General features: G+C 37.2%; 1 protein-coding gene across 3 annotated transcripts in view; it reads left to right on the top strand.

Annotated features, from left to right (window-relative positions):
• FNIP1 (folliculin interacting protein 1) overlaps positions 1–15,084 on the top strand; it is a 127,496-nt gene that overhangs the window by 40,032 nt on the left and 72,380 nt on the right. For all 3 annotated transcript variants that reach the window (XM_006072648.3, XM_006072647.3, XM_044947860.1), the window contains exon 2: positions 13,095–13,221. In XM_006072648.3, the coding sequence (XP_006072710.2) occupies positions 13,095–13,221 (127 nt within the window). The remainder of the gene's footprint in view (positions 1–13,094; positions 13,222–15,084) is intronic.

Below are 15,084 nucleotides of genomic sequence, written 5' to 3'. Positions count from 1 at the left end.
AAAAATATGAATATAACTGAAAAAAAAAAAACTTAAATTTTTAGAGCAATTTTATGTCCTAGCAAAATTTAGTGGAAGATACAGAGATTTCCCATACATCCTCTGCCCCCCACATATGAAAGATGGATTTTAGAAGTTTCTGTCTGATGAATTGTGGTGAAACTCTAGAACCATTATGCCAGATATTTATATATCCTAACAAGTGCCAGGATTATTAGAATTGTAAACTATTGCAATTTAAAATAAAGGAAGTTACAGTTTTTGTAACTAGGACAAGAAGGCATTGTACATGGAAGAGACACTTCTAGTAACAATGTCAGTAATTCAGGTGTTAATTGAAATTTTGATATGTGTGACACAGTGTTTTAAGTGTTGAGATAAAACAGTCTCCCTATACTAATCACAGAGCTAGTCCTCTGTTATATTAATAGATGGAGAATCTGAGGACTATAGAAATGAAGACACTTTTCTAAGATCACAGTCAGTATGTGGCTGAGTTGGGATTTAAATTCAAGTTCGGCTGATTCAGAGCTCATTCTGTTTCTTTCATATTGGGTGTGAGGAATGAGTCTTGGTTTTAGCATATTGTCTGCTAGGATTTGGGTTAATAGCCCACTACATTAAGGCATTTCTATTGCTTACTGCATTTATCACATCAGCATAATACACCAGATGTACCCTCTGTTTGTTTGTTTGTTTTTCCTGGAAGAACTTGCTGATATAAAAGTGCAAAAACTCAGTGAAAGACAGTGTTTTTAAAGCAAGTTGAAATGTCTTTATTTCATGAACCAGCCAAATAATGTAACTTGGTAGTTGTATTGAAGATTATAAATTCAAAGGTAGTAATTTGTGTCAGACTTGTCTGTCTAAATTTAACATATAGTTCAGATTCGTGAACCGGTTTTCATATTAACCTTTCTGTGTCTGTGATCATTGCTGCTGCTAAGTCGCTTCAGTCGTGTCCGACTCTGCGCGACCCCATAGACGGCAGCGCACCAGGCCCCGCCGTCCCTGGCATTGTCCAGGCAAGAACACTGGAGTGGGTTGCCATTTCCTCCTCCAGTGCATGAAAGTGAAAAGTGAAAGTGAAGTCGCTCAGTCGTGTCCGACTCTTCGCGACCCCATGGACTGCAGCCTACCAGGCTCCTCTGTCCATGGGATTTTCCAGGCAAGAGTACTGGAGTGGGGTGCCATTGCCTTCTCCCTAGGGCCTGCTTTTAGGTTGATTGTCATCTGGGTGGAACACAACCTTGTGGCTTTCAGCAGTGTGTGTGTGTGTGTGTGTGTGTACTTCTTTGAAATGACAGGCTTGGGACATGGAAGTTGAGAGAGGAGCTATTCTGTTTTCTTGTTCAGTAAATAAGCCTGAGTTCTTCATAGATGGGGATGGTTGAAGAGCTGGGTTCTAGCTATGGGTCGCCTGAGTCCTCTCCCTGGGACCTGCCTCTATTATAGAGTTAAAGAACCCTTAAAACATGTTGGCATTCCTAGTCTGTACCAGCTGCCAGGACAGCACTTGGTTTATTGAATACTTAGGTTGATTTTCTTTAATCGCATATTTTTGGTAGAAGAGATGAGGAATTGAAAAGTAGTCATGGTTTGCTTTTGTAAAAATAGCAGAGTCTTCGATGGAACTAAAGAACAGGATGTCGCTTGTGAAATGACAGAACTGGGTAGATGAACCTTTTCAGAAATAGATGTTGTCATTGGCAGTGTGTTTCTTAAAAGTTCCCAGTCCCCCATGGTCCTGTTGTTAGGATTAAGCCTTTTAGCATTGCAGCATGGAGGGGCTTTTGACTTAATTCAGACTTCTTGGTATGTCACGGGACAGTCTTGTGGTTTCAGATGAATGTGGTTCATTGCTATTATTAACCTGGGTTGGCAGTTGTACATAACTGGAGTTTTTAGGGATTTTGAAAAGCAGAATTGCTTAAGAGAAATAGAGATGCTACTAACATACAGCTTAAGATTTTATTTTCAAATGTTGTTAATGTCTAAATCAGCCCAAATCAGTTATAAATTTAGTGATGGAAGAATTTTAATGCTGAGTTTTTAGATAGACTTATTTTATGAATAGTTGATTAGAATTATGGTGATTAATTAGAAGGACTTGAGAATGTTTTGAGCAGGTGGTAATCATTATTTTAAAGTCTAATTTATAGACACTATGTATTAGTCCCTGGTGTATGTAAATCTCTTTGTCATTTACTGCCCTTTCTCATACTTATTACATAGGAAAACTCAATACAGCTATTTGAAGAGCAGTATGCTTTTGTGTATTTCGTATATATAAGTAAAATTTAAATTAAAAACTTGACATTGTATTAGCTTATTGATCATAATCCAATTATTTTATATTTGATGTTCTTAAATTTTACAGATATAGACCTGAATTTATCAGGTAGTATTTTTGATGCTTTTGTAAACATCTTAACTGTGTGTCCCCACTTAGTCATTTATGACTTGACTTAATTTGAATTAGTAGTGAATTTAGTACATTGTTTTTATGTCTTAAATAAATCCTACTATGAAAGTAGGATTAAAAATACTTAAAAATACCTTTTTCAGTATGTGTTACCCAGTTGAACAACATGGATACAGGCTCTCTCACTTGTTTTATCTCATTTTAACCTTTTTGCAGTGTTTCACTGCAGTTTAAGTTCTCAGGTATGTAGAATGAATGTCAGCAAGTTAAAAACCACATAGATCAGATATGTTTACTGAGGATAGCTTTGCTATAATGGATAGACAATTTTTGTGAATAGTGATAGTGTGCTTACCACTCTTAATGATGAGGCTTAATCATATCTTCAGTTAAATTTTGATAAAAGGCATCATGATGAAGTGGAAAATATGGTGAATTAGATATCAGAATTTAGTTTCTGGTTAGTAAAAGGACATTCTTAAGTCTTTGTCTTTCCGTGTCTTAGCTGTTGTAAATAGTGGTGTTGCAAATATTGGGGTGAATAATCTTTTTGAATTAGAGTTTGGGTTTTTTTTTTTTTTCCCAGATATATGCCCAGGAGAGTGGATTGTTGGATTATATGGTAGCTCTATTTTTAGTTTTTTAAGGAACCTCCATATATTTTCCAGAGTGGTGCTGGAAATCTACTGATGGGAGTAGATATTCCTATCAGTAGTGTAGGAGGGGTCCGTTTCTCCACACCCTCTCCAGCATTTATTTTTTGTAGACTTTTTGGTAATGGCCATTCTGACTGGTGTGAGGTGATACCTCTTTGTTGACTGATTTACATTTTTCTAATAATTAGTGAAGTTGAGGATCTTTTCATCTGTATGTCTTTTTAAAAATTTTCCTGTAAATTTATTTTTAATTTTACTGGAATATAGTTGATTTTCAATGTTGTATAATTAATATTTTTAGGCGTACAGCAAAGTGATTCACATACATGTACATATATTCATTCTTTTTCAGATTCTTTTCTCATACAGATTATCATAGAATATTGAGTAGAGTTCCCTGTAATGTACAGTAGGTCCTTGTTGCTTTTCTGTTTAGTGGTGTATGTATGTTAATTCCAGGCTTCTGATTTCATTTCTCCCCACAGTGTTTCTCCTTTGGTAACCATAAGTTAGTTTTCAATATATGTAAATTTGCTTCTATTTTGTAAATAGGTTCAGTTGTATCATTAAAAAAAATTAGATTCCGCATGAGGGTGATATGATATTTGTCTTTCTGTATCTGAGTTGCTTCCCTTGGTGTTATAATTTCTAGGTTCATCGACATTGATGCAATGTATGTCTTCCTTGAAGAATGTCTGTTTAGGTTTTCTGTCCATTTGTTGATTGAGTTGTTTGTTTGGTTTTTGTTTTTTTTAGATATTGAGATGATTGAGCTTGTGTAATTTGGATAATAATTCCTTGTCAGTTGCATCATTTGCAAGTATTTTTCTCTCAGTATGTAGGTTGTCTTTTTGTCTTGTTGATTGTTTCCTTCACTGTGCAAAAGCTTTTAAGTTTGATTAAGCTCCATTTGGGGCTTCCCTGGTGGCTTAGCTGATAAAGAATCCACCTGCAATGTGGGAGATTTGGGTTCAATCCCTGGGTTGGGAAGATCCCCTGAAGAAGGGAACGGCTACCTACTCCATTAGTCTGGCCTGTAGAATTCTATGGACTTGTATGGTCCATGGGGTCGCAAAGAGTCGGACATGACTGAGCGACTTTCACTAGGCTCCATTTGTTTATTTTCACTTTGATTTCTTTTGATTTGGAAGACTGATCTAAGAAAGTTTTGCTACAGTTTGTGTCAAAGAATGTTTAGCTTTTGTTCTGTTCTAGTTTTATAGTGTTATGTCTTATATTTAGATATTAAACCATTTTGAGTTCATCTGTGTATATGGTATGGAGTACATGCGGGAGACCTGGGTTCGATCCCTGGGTCGGGAAGATCCCCTGGAGAAGGAAATGGCAACCCACTCCAGTACTCTTGCCTGGAAAATCCCATGGACAGAGGAGCTTGGTAGACTACAGTCCATGGGGTCACACAGAGTCGGACACGACTGAGCGACGACACACGTGTGCTTAGTCCCTCAGTCATGTCTGACTCTTAATGACTCCATGGACTGTAGCCCTCCAGGGTCCTTTGTTGGTGGGATTCTCCAGGCAAGAATACCTGGAGTGGGTAGCCATTCCCTGCTCCAGGGGCTCTTCCTGATCACCAGGAATTGAACCTGCATTGCAGGTGGATTGTTTACTGTCTGAACCACTAGGGAAGCCCTATATGTTATGAGGGAATGTTCTAATTTCATTGATTTACACATAGCTGTCCAGTTAGACTCTTTCGCTGATCTCTTCCATTCAGTTTGGAAATACATGCCTTTAAGTATGTACCTTTTTTCTTTAGGTAGATAGATACATACATACATAAATGCAAACAATAATATATGTTTGTATATGTCTTTTTCCTTTAAGAGATAGCCTTTTGTGGCCTTACTTCTTCTACTTATCTGGGATGACCATAGATCTTGGTTGCCCAAGATAATCTCAGGTGTCTTTTGTGCATTTAGGGCCCTCCTTTGCTTTCAAAATTTTACAGTTTAGATGGTCATTTGTGTGGTCACATTATTTTTCTCTCTACCCCTTTTAAAGGGAAAGTATATACTTCTGTATATACTTTCTGAATAGTAAATACTTTCCATCTCACATTCTCAGTTCTTTTTTCTAGTTGCTCTTGTTGTGTAACTACCCTGACTCCAACTCTGCAGTGAAATGGTTCTTGGAAGAGTACCAAAGACCACCAAATTACAAAATCCCATGGATGCGTGTAGTCTTTATAAATGTTTTGACTTTTCTGCAGCCTTTGCCACTATGCCCTGTTCCTTTTTTCATCTGCATCTTCCTTGACTTTTGAAATAATATTTTACCATTGATTTTCTCTTGTGGTCTGTGTTTACTGATCTTCCCTGATTTCTCTACTGTCTGTCCTTAAGATATTGCTATGTTGTAAAATTCTAGCTTATTGATTCTTTACTTTCTCTTTTCTGTTTTTAAAATTTATTTTACTGAAGTATAATTGATTTATAATGTTGTGTTGGTTTCTGGTGTATAGCAAAGTGATTCAGTTTACACACACACACACACACACACACATATGCAGGCATACTTTTTCATATTCTTTCCCATTATCATTTATTACAGGATTTTGAATGCAGTTCCATGTAGGAACTTGTTGTTTATGTGTATCTTTTCTCTTTTCCATTAATATGTTCTCCCTGAATAATTTCCCTACCAACTATGTATCAATAACTCCTATATCTAGAACTCTAGTCTAAGCCTTTCTCCTGAACTCCAGAGCATTTTTTTTCATCAAAATATCAGAGGTGTTCTGCAGCATCTCATAGGCCCACTGAACTAAATCTGTAAACACCCTTATTCCAAACTTGCTTTCCCTCCTGTATTCTTTCTCTACGACTCTCTTCATCAAATCTGAAACCTGAGAATCAGGCATCCTTTTTTCCCCTCATTCCTCATATCCAGTCTCCAAGTCCTTTCTTGGTCTCCTAAATAACATCTGGCTCCCTCCCTTGCTGTCTTCAGTGCTATTTTTGGTTCAGGTTAGAACCTTATTCTTACCTCCACACCTTCCTCTCTAGTCGGTTCTCTGAGTTTTTGTAAATGTGATTTTTTAAAAGGCACAGATGATCTTACTGTCATTTTAACACCCTGTTTACTCATTGTCTGAATGAAGTCCTTATGTGTTTGTGTGAAATAGTTCTGAGTTTTGATCTAGCGCCAGTCTACCTTTCCAGCTTTTGTTACTTCGCTGCACACTCCAGAGCTAGAGTCACTAAGAATTATAGCGTATGATGTTTTCTTCTTGCAGGGAAGAGAATACCCTTCTTCTCAACTTGAAGCTCATACAGACTTTAAGTACTTCATCGATAGTAGAGAATAATGGTTATGATCATGGATTCCAGAGGCATAGTGACTGGAATCTAAGCTGAACTTTGCCAATTACTGTCTATATTTAGCTATGTTATTTTGGGCAGGCTACTTAATCTCTCTATGCCTTAGTTTTCTTGCCTGTAAAATAGGAATGAAGTTGTGAAGATGATGTTGTGAAGAGGAAATGAATTAACATATGTAGTGCCCTTAGGACAGTGACTGCTATACAGTAGATAATAACTCTTACCTATTATTTATTATCCATTGTATATCGTTTATTATTGTTCTTTAGTGAGTCCGTACCTGACCTACCTATGCAGACCTCTTGTCTGCATTATAATCTTGCCTCAGTTACAGACTGTGTTACAGTGATAAAATTATTCATGTCTGCCTATTAGACTGTGAATCTTTCACAGTCATATTTTTCTTTTCATACTTAATGAATGCTTTTAAGTCAGTGAATGAATGTACAGAAATATTCCCAGGGCCTGGCATTGTGCTTCTGAGGATGGTAAATATTTAATTTCTGTTTTATTGAGATATCTAAAATGTAAATAATATAAATACACTACGAAAAGTGAAAGTGTTAGTCACTCAGTCATGTCCGACTCTTTGCAACTCCATGGACTATAGCCCGCCAGGCTCCTCTGTCCGTGGAATTCTCCAGGCAAGGATACTGGAGTGTAGGTAGCCAATCCCCTTTTCAGGGGATCTTCCTGACCCGGGGATCGAACCTGAATCTCCTGCATTGTAGACAGATTCCTTACCATCTGAGCCACCAGGGAAGCGTGTGTGTGTGTGTGTTTGTGTGTGTGTGTGTGTGTGTGTGTGTGTGCGCGCGCGCGCGCATGCGTGCATGCAATCACCTAGTCATGTCTGACTCTTTGAGACCTTTACTGTCTGAGACACCAGGCAGGTAGGTGTGTGTGTGTGTGTGTGTGTGTGTGTGTGCACAGTGGTGTGCGTGTGTGTGTGTGGTCGCCAAGTCATGTCTGACTCTTTGAGACCTTTACTGTCTGAGCCACTGGGCAAGCATGTTTGTGTGTGTGTGTGTGCAGTGATGTGTGTGTGTGTGTGTGCACAATGGTGTGTGTGTGTGTGCAGTTGCCAAGTCATTCCTGACTGTTTGAGACCAGGCCTTCCTGTCCTTCTCCATCTCCCAGAGCGTGCCCAATTTCATGCCCATTGAATTGGTGATGTCATCCAACCATCTTATCCTCTGTCACCCTCTTCTCCTTCTGCCTTCAGTCTTTCCCAACATCAGGGTCTTTTCCAGTGAGTCAGCTGTTTACATCAGGTGACCAAAGTATTGGAGCTTCAACTTCAGCATATACACTATATGTATAGTGGTTTTCCCCCATAATCCTCCTTTTTAAAGATTGAGGTACAGTTTATGTAAAAAGCACACATTTCAAGTGTATAATTTGATTAATTTTTAAAAATGTATGCATCTGTTTAACTACAACCCCAGTAAATATATAGAACATTTCAGTCAGTCCAAAAACCTTTCTAGTCCATTCCCTTCCATCCTGCCCCTGGCCAAGCACTGCTTTGATTTCTATCACCATAGATTAGTGTTGCCTGTCTATAACTACATATAAATGGAATTACCAATATGTATGCTTCTGTGTCTGGATTGTTTTCACTCAGGGTTGTTTCAGAGTTCATCTGTGTTATGACCAGTAAGTAGTTCATTCCTTGTTATTTCTGTGCAGTATTCCAGTGTAAGAATGTACCACAGCTTGTTTATCCATTTTCCCATTGATGGTAATTGCGGTGTTCCCAGATTTTTTGCCATTAGGAATAAAGCTGCAAAAACTTCTTTCAACATATGTTCTCATTTCTACTGGGTAAATATCTTTGAAAAGAATTGCTTGGTTATAGCTGCCAAAATTTTTTCTAAAATGGTTGTACCCTTTTACACTCATGCCAGCAATGTGAAAGATTCCACGTGCCTCATATTTTTACCAACAACAAATGTTACTAGACTTTTGTGAAAGTGTTTTCATACGCATTTATCTGATAGTTAATCTTGTTAGCATCCTTTCCATGTGCTTTGTTCCTTCATCATTCATATACTCTTTATCTGAAATGCCCAAGCCTTTCACCCATTTTAAAATTGGACAGATGGTTCATCTTAACTGCTTTATAGGAGTTCTTTGTATAGGCTATTTACAAGTTCTTTGTCATCTATATATATTGCAAATATTTTCTTCCATTTTATGACTGGCCTTTTTAAAAAAACTTTGCCTTTTAATGTGCAGGTTTTAAGCTTTAATGAAGTTCAATTTATCAAATTTTTTATGCATAATAACTTTGTGTCTTGTATAAGAATTCTTTGCACCCCTTGATTGTGTAGATACTCTATGTTTCTAGAAGCTTTAGAATTTAAGCTTTTGTGTAGTCTTATTTTGAGTTAACGGAGAACACTTTAAGTTACAAATGCTTAGGTAAGTTCAGGAGAAAGCATTCTTACTCTTTTTACTATTGTTGAGATAAATTTCATGCACTGTAAAATTTACCTTTTAACCATGTACAATCCAGTGGGTTTTTTTAGTATAGTCAAGCAGTTATCCAGCTATCACTGCTATCAAATTTCGGAACATTTCATCACTCCACATGCTTATGAAGTCAGAGAGAGAAAGACAAATATTATATGATATCACTTACATGTGAAATGTAAAAAATAAAACATACTACTGAATACAACAGAAAGAAACAAACTCACAGGTACAGAGAAGAATCTAGTGGTTACCAGTGGGGAAAGGAGAGGGGCAAGATTAGAGAGTAGGGAGTTAAGAGGTACAAACTACTGCAGATAAAATAAGTAAGCTACAAGGGAATATTGTAGAGCACAAGGAATGTTTTATACAAACTATAAATGGAGAAGAACCTTTACAAAGTGTGAATCAGTATGTTGTACACTTGAAACTTGTATAATATTGTAAATCAACTATACCTCAGTTTAAAAAAAAGAACTCCTTATTCATTGCAGTCATCTCCCTTCTCCCCTGCCAGCCCTCCTGGGCAACCACTAATTTACTTTCTGCCGCAGTGGGTTTGACTATTCTGGACAAGTCAGAGGGAATAAATGGAATTTTATGGTATATGGCCTTTTGTGTCTGGCTTCTTTCATTTCGCTTAATATTTGTAAGGGTCAGCCATATTGCAGCTTTTTATAGCCAAGTAATATTCCGTTGTATAGGTATAACATTTTGTTTATTCATTCATCAGTTGATGGGCATACCTTTAAACTTTTCAAAGGAAGTTTCCCATGTATCATTGGAAGAATACTTTACAAATACTTAATAAGAAAAGGAGCAACACATTCTAACTTGTTTTTATTATTATTGAAGTAAATTTCGTATACTGTAAAATTCATCCATTTAAAATGTACAGTTCCAGCATACCGGCTGTCTAGTTGTGGAGGGCAGGAGCGCACCAGCTCAGTAGTTGTGGTGCAAGGGCTTAGTTGCTCCACAGCATGTGGGATCTTATTTCCCTGACCAGGGATTGAACCCATGTCCCCTGATTGCAACTTATCTCAATCTGATCCATATCCAAGCACATGAATGCGAATGATTGCTGGAGAAAATGACCCAACTGTGTAGTTTGTGACTGGTGTATTTTCATCTCAGGTAGACTTTCATAATTGCCAAGAAATCTTACGTTTCCCAATCAGCACATTTTCTTTTGCTACAAAGACTGCTCTCTTTTGCTGACTACTGTCCCCACATTTTACAACCTGTCCTTTATTTTCCTTCACCTGCTTTAGAAAGTATACAGGGCTTCTAGATATGAATTCCCCCATTCTTCCCCTCATATCTCTGAATCTTCCTGTATCTGTGTCCATCTTTTCTTTTTGTCCTAGTGCAGTGATTATCCTTTCTTCGGAGGTAATTCTTTCATCTGTACTCTGTGTTCTGTCCTCATCCACTTCCTTAGACACCTTACTTTGTCAGTCTTCCTCTCCCATCCACTTCACACTTTTGTCATCAATATGTAAACGTGTTCACGTGTCCTTTTTAATAACAAAATAGCTGTCTTCTATTTCATGATTCCTTTTCTTTTTCACTTTCTTTGACATTTGTCTTAAAATCTCTATTTTCTCTACCCTTATTCGGTCCTCAAATCTCTGCAGTCTGACCCCTGTACTGAGAAGTGTCTTTATCATGGTCACCAGTGACTTATTTGTTTCTAAAACTAGTGGATACTTTTTAGTAACAGCCCTGATATTTCTTCTTCCTCTCTAAAGTGCTCCTCTTTCTTAGTTTTCTTGAGACCACCCTCCTGATTTTCTGTATCAGTCTGTCCTTTTATGGTTTCCTTTGCCTAACATCAAAGCACAGTTTAATAAATGCTGTTCAGTGGGATGCAAATCATTGTAATCTAAGGATGAATCCCTGGTTTAGTTTGATTGTCCAGGATAAGTTTTTCATCAATTCATAGACATTTGCTAAGGATTAAATAGAAGAAAAGTAAAATTATATTTTCTGTCAAGATTGGGATGGAGATGTTTTATATTGCCAGTTATGGATTTTTTTTTTAACATTCATTGATAGGGTTAGGGTTGCTGCTGTTGTTGTTTAGTCGCTAAGTTGTGTCCGACTTTTTGCGACCCCATGGACTGTAAGCCCATGGACAGGCTCCTCTGTCCATGGGGAATTTCTCAGGCAAGAATACTGGAGTGGGTTGCCATTTCCTTTTCTCGGGGATCTTCCTAACTCAGGATTGAACCTGCATTATGAACCTGCATTGGCAGTCGAATTGTTTACCACTGAGCCACCAGGGAAGTACTAGGATTAGGGTTAAGTTTCTCTTAAGGAAATGAAGGAATGTAATCAAAAGCTGTGACTGATGAATTGTGAGGAATTGACCACTTAGCCTAACTAACAACAGGCAGCTCCTGGAATCACAATCCTCTTCTTTCTTGGCAGCTTCCTATAAGTTGTAGTGCGTGCAGTTTACGAGATTAGTGTCTCTGTCATACAATTCATTGTTTTCTCTCTTTTCCTCTCCTCATCTCACTCATTCCATTAGTTTTTTAAATTGTGAAATACAATGCCTGTATAAAAGCACACAGGACAAATGCCGTGGCATTTTTCTTTTTTCTTTTTGATACTGTATCTGTGTAAACATTATCCAGTCAAAAATAGAACATCATCAGTGCCGCAATCCTCATGGTATGTCCCTTCCTGGTGAAATCTCACCGCCCTCACCAAACTCTGAGCTATAACCACTCTACAGGCTTTTGAAGCCATCATTTCTTTTGTTTTCATGATAGTTTTAAAAACTAAATGTGCATCACTTGATAAAGCTTTACTTGATTTGAATCTTTCTATAAATGGCAAATTGAAAAGCAGAGACATTACTTTGCCAACAAAGGTCCGTCTAGTCAAGGCTATGGTTTTTCCTGTGGTCATATATGGATGTGAGAGTTGGACTATTAAAGAAAGCTGAGTGCCGAAGAATTGATGCTTTTGAACTGTGGTGTTGGAGAAGACTATTGAGAGTCCCTTAGACTGCAAGGAGATCCAAGCAGTCCATTCAAAAGGAGATCAGCCCTGGGATTTCTTTGGAAGGAATGATGCTAAAGCTGAAACTCCAGTACTTTGGCCACCTCATGCGAAGAGTTGACTCATTGGAAAAGACTCTGATGGTGGGAGGGATTGGGGGCAGGAGGAGAAGGGGACGACAGAGGATGAGATGGCTGGATGGCATCACTAACTTGATGGACGTGAGTCTGAGTGAACTCTGGGAGCTGGTGATGGACAGGGAGGCCTGGCGCGCTGCAATTCGTGTGGTCGCAAAGATTCTGACACGACTGAGCGACTGAACTGAACTGATAAATGGCAAAATACACTACTGTGTGTATGTGTGTAATTGTTTTAATTTCTTTTGCTCATGGTCTATCTGTATTTTTGCCTGCAACTGAGGTTCATTCATTATGTTTGTTGTGTAGTATTTCATAGTATGAATATTTACCCATTCTGTTGGTAAGTACATGAATAGTTTGCAGTTTTCAACTATTATGAACAGTGCTGCTCTGAACATTCTTGTATAATGGCATACTTTTCTGGAATAGAATTGCTGGGTCAACTTCATTTTTACTAGATGTTGTCTAATTAGTGTATATGTTTTAAAACCTATTCTCCGAAAAGATTATCCCATTTTCACTTGTATCAAATATATATGAGGAATCTCTATCCCATTTGGATGTTCACCACCTTTTTACTTGTTTTTGTTTTATAAGTAATTAGCTTTTGTTATTTAAACTGAAAACTGGATCTGTTTTTTTCATTTCCATATTAAAGAAACAGTAACAAAAGTATTTAAGGATTATTAATCTTATGCCATCTGAGTCCATGCCATGAAATAAGTATATATTTTCATTATAGTAGATGTTTTTACATATTTTTATTAGCTATATTTAGATTCATATGGGATGACTATATTTTATATACACTGAATGATACTTGCCACAGCTGTTCTTTCTTTTTAACCTAAAGTGCCATAGCTGTGTAAATTTTCAGCCCTAAACTAAATGGTAGTATTTTATATAAAGATCTTCTGTATTTTCCTTGAGCAGCAGTACTACAATTTTGGGTTTCATTATATAGGTTATTATTTCCAGGTGTTTATGTGGAATATTTATTAAACTAATTCTAATGAATCTTTATTTTTCTTTAAAGTTGGCCTTTGCCAGAGTTTGATCCAAGCCAGATTCGACTGATTGTATATCAAGACTGTGAAAGACGAGGGAGAAATGTCCTGTTTGACTCCAGTGTTAAGAGAAAAAATGAGGACATATCAGTATCGGTGAGCATTGTTATTGGTTTGGTTCAAGTTTAATGCCAAATATTCTAATTCAAGAAAGAGTGAGTCAGATTTCAATTATGGTACTTTTTATTTGTCAATATACAACATCTTTAGCATGTTATTAAAATTTAGAGCACAATTTTGAGAATTTTTAAAGGAAAAAATATTTGCCTTATTTGCATTGGTCTAGTACCAGAGAGAATTTTAGTTTGACATTTACTTATATACTGGTATTGTGAGATATGACTAGAGCTACAGGGATTCTTAAAGAGGACCTGTACAAATCTCCCATCTTATATAGCTGTAGAAAATGTGACCAGAGAGGTGACATTATTTGTCTGAAGGTACAAAGCAAGTTAAATCTTAGGCCCTAGTCCATCATATTTCCCCATTCTATACAGCAGTAGCAAGAATGTCTATTCTGTTGACTTTGAATATCATATTTTGAAATATTTTATGACTAGTTTAGCAGGAGTACATAGCCACTCACTTAGTCGTCCAAGTAAATGCAAATGATTGCTGTCCTTTTGCTACTGCTACTTTTGTTACCCTTTCAGGCACAAGGACTCGCCATCCCCTGGATCTGTAATCTGGAAATGGAAGCCTGGAACTGTCTTTTCTCTCCTCCCCTAAATTGACAATTTTCATTAACATTTCAGTAAACAACTCAAAGCAGAATACTTTGGGAAAGATTTTTCTACCAATAGAATTGACTTATAATAGACAAAGAGTTATTTTTTAATAGGCATACAGCTACTTGGGAGTTTGTACTTGAGGTTTTGTGTTCTTAGAAAAATCTGATTTATTGCGTGTGGTCTATTGTCTTATTTATAATAGCATCTTCATGGTCTATTAAAGTGGCATGTAATAAGTACTTGGTAATTTTTGAGTTATTTTGATTGTCAGGTTTTATGATATTCCTCTGATCAGTAACACATTTAGTTTTCTGGAGATTGTGCTTTGTTTAGATTTCTTAGCTGTTATCTGGATTTTTTTTTTTCAGTCTGACAAAAAAATTTGCAACATTTTCTTAAAGTATTATTTAGTTGTGCAGATAACTAAGTATCTACAAAGCATTAGGCATTTGGAGATTTATGTCTCTATCTCTCTTGTTGCCTGCAATTAGACATTCTTGCAGAGGTAAAGACTGAACAAATAAATAATTCCACAGGGAAATCAACCCTGTATACTCATTGGAAGGACTGATGCTGAAGCTCCAGTATTTGGGTCATCTGATGAGAACAGCCTTCTCATTGGAAAAGTCCCTGATGCTGGGAATGATTGAAGGCAAAAGGAGAAGAGAGCAGCAGAGAATGAGATGGTTGTATGGCATCGCTGATGCAATGGACATGAACTTGGACAAACTGTGGGAGATGGTGAAGAACAGGGAGGCCTGGCATGCTGTATGGGGTCCTTGGCCATGGGGTCGCCAAGGATTGGACACAACTGAGAGACTAAACAACAACAACAACAACAATGATAACAACTGTGAAAGAAACATACAGAATTCTTAAGAGATTCCACAGGAAGGAACCTATTTCTTAACAGTTTGGGTGTAGGAGTATTAAGGAAGGTCTCAGTGAGGAAGTGACATTCAACTTGGGATCTGAAGAAATTGAAGGCATGGTATAGAAGATGAGTATTCCTTTTAGCAGAATCAGCAAATGCATTTTACAGATTAACTTAGGAGCTCAGTGAATTGAAGGATGTAAAACAAGACCAGTCTGGCTGGAATGATAGTAAAGTAGTATGTAACTTAGGTGAGAGATGAAATTGGAGAGAGGTAGAATAGGAGCCAGAGTATTTAAGGCCTTATAGGTCTTTGAGTTAGAAGTTTAGATTATATCCTGTGCAAAGGGAAAC

This window comes from Bubalus bubalis, chromosome 9 (assembly GCF_019923935.1).
Source record: "Bubalus bubalis isolate 160015118507 breed Murrah chromosome 9, NDDB_SH_1, whole genome shotgun sequence".
NCBI classification, from domain to species: domain Eukaryota; kingdom Metazoa; phylum Chordata; class Mammalia; order Artiodactyla; family Bovidae; genus Bubalus; species Bubalus bubalis.
Note: the sequence above shows the minus strand (reverse complement) of the source record. Positions and strands in the feature narration are given on the sequence as shown.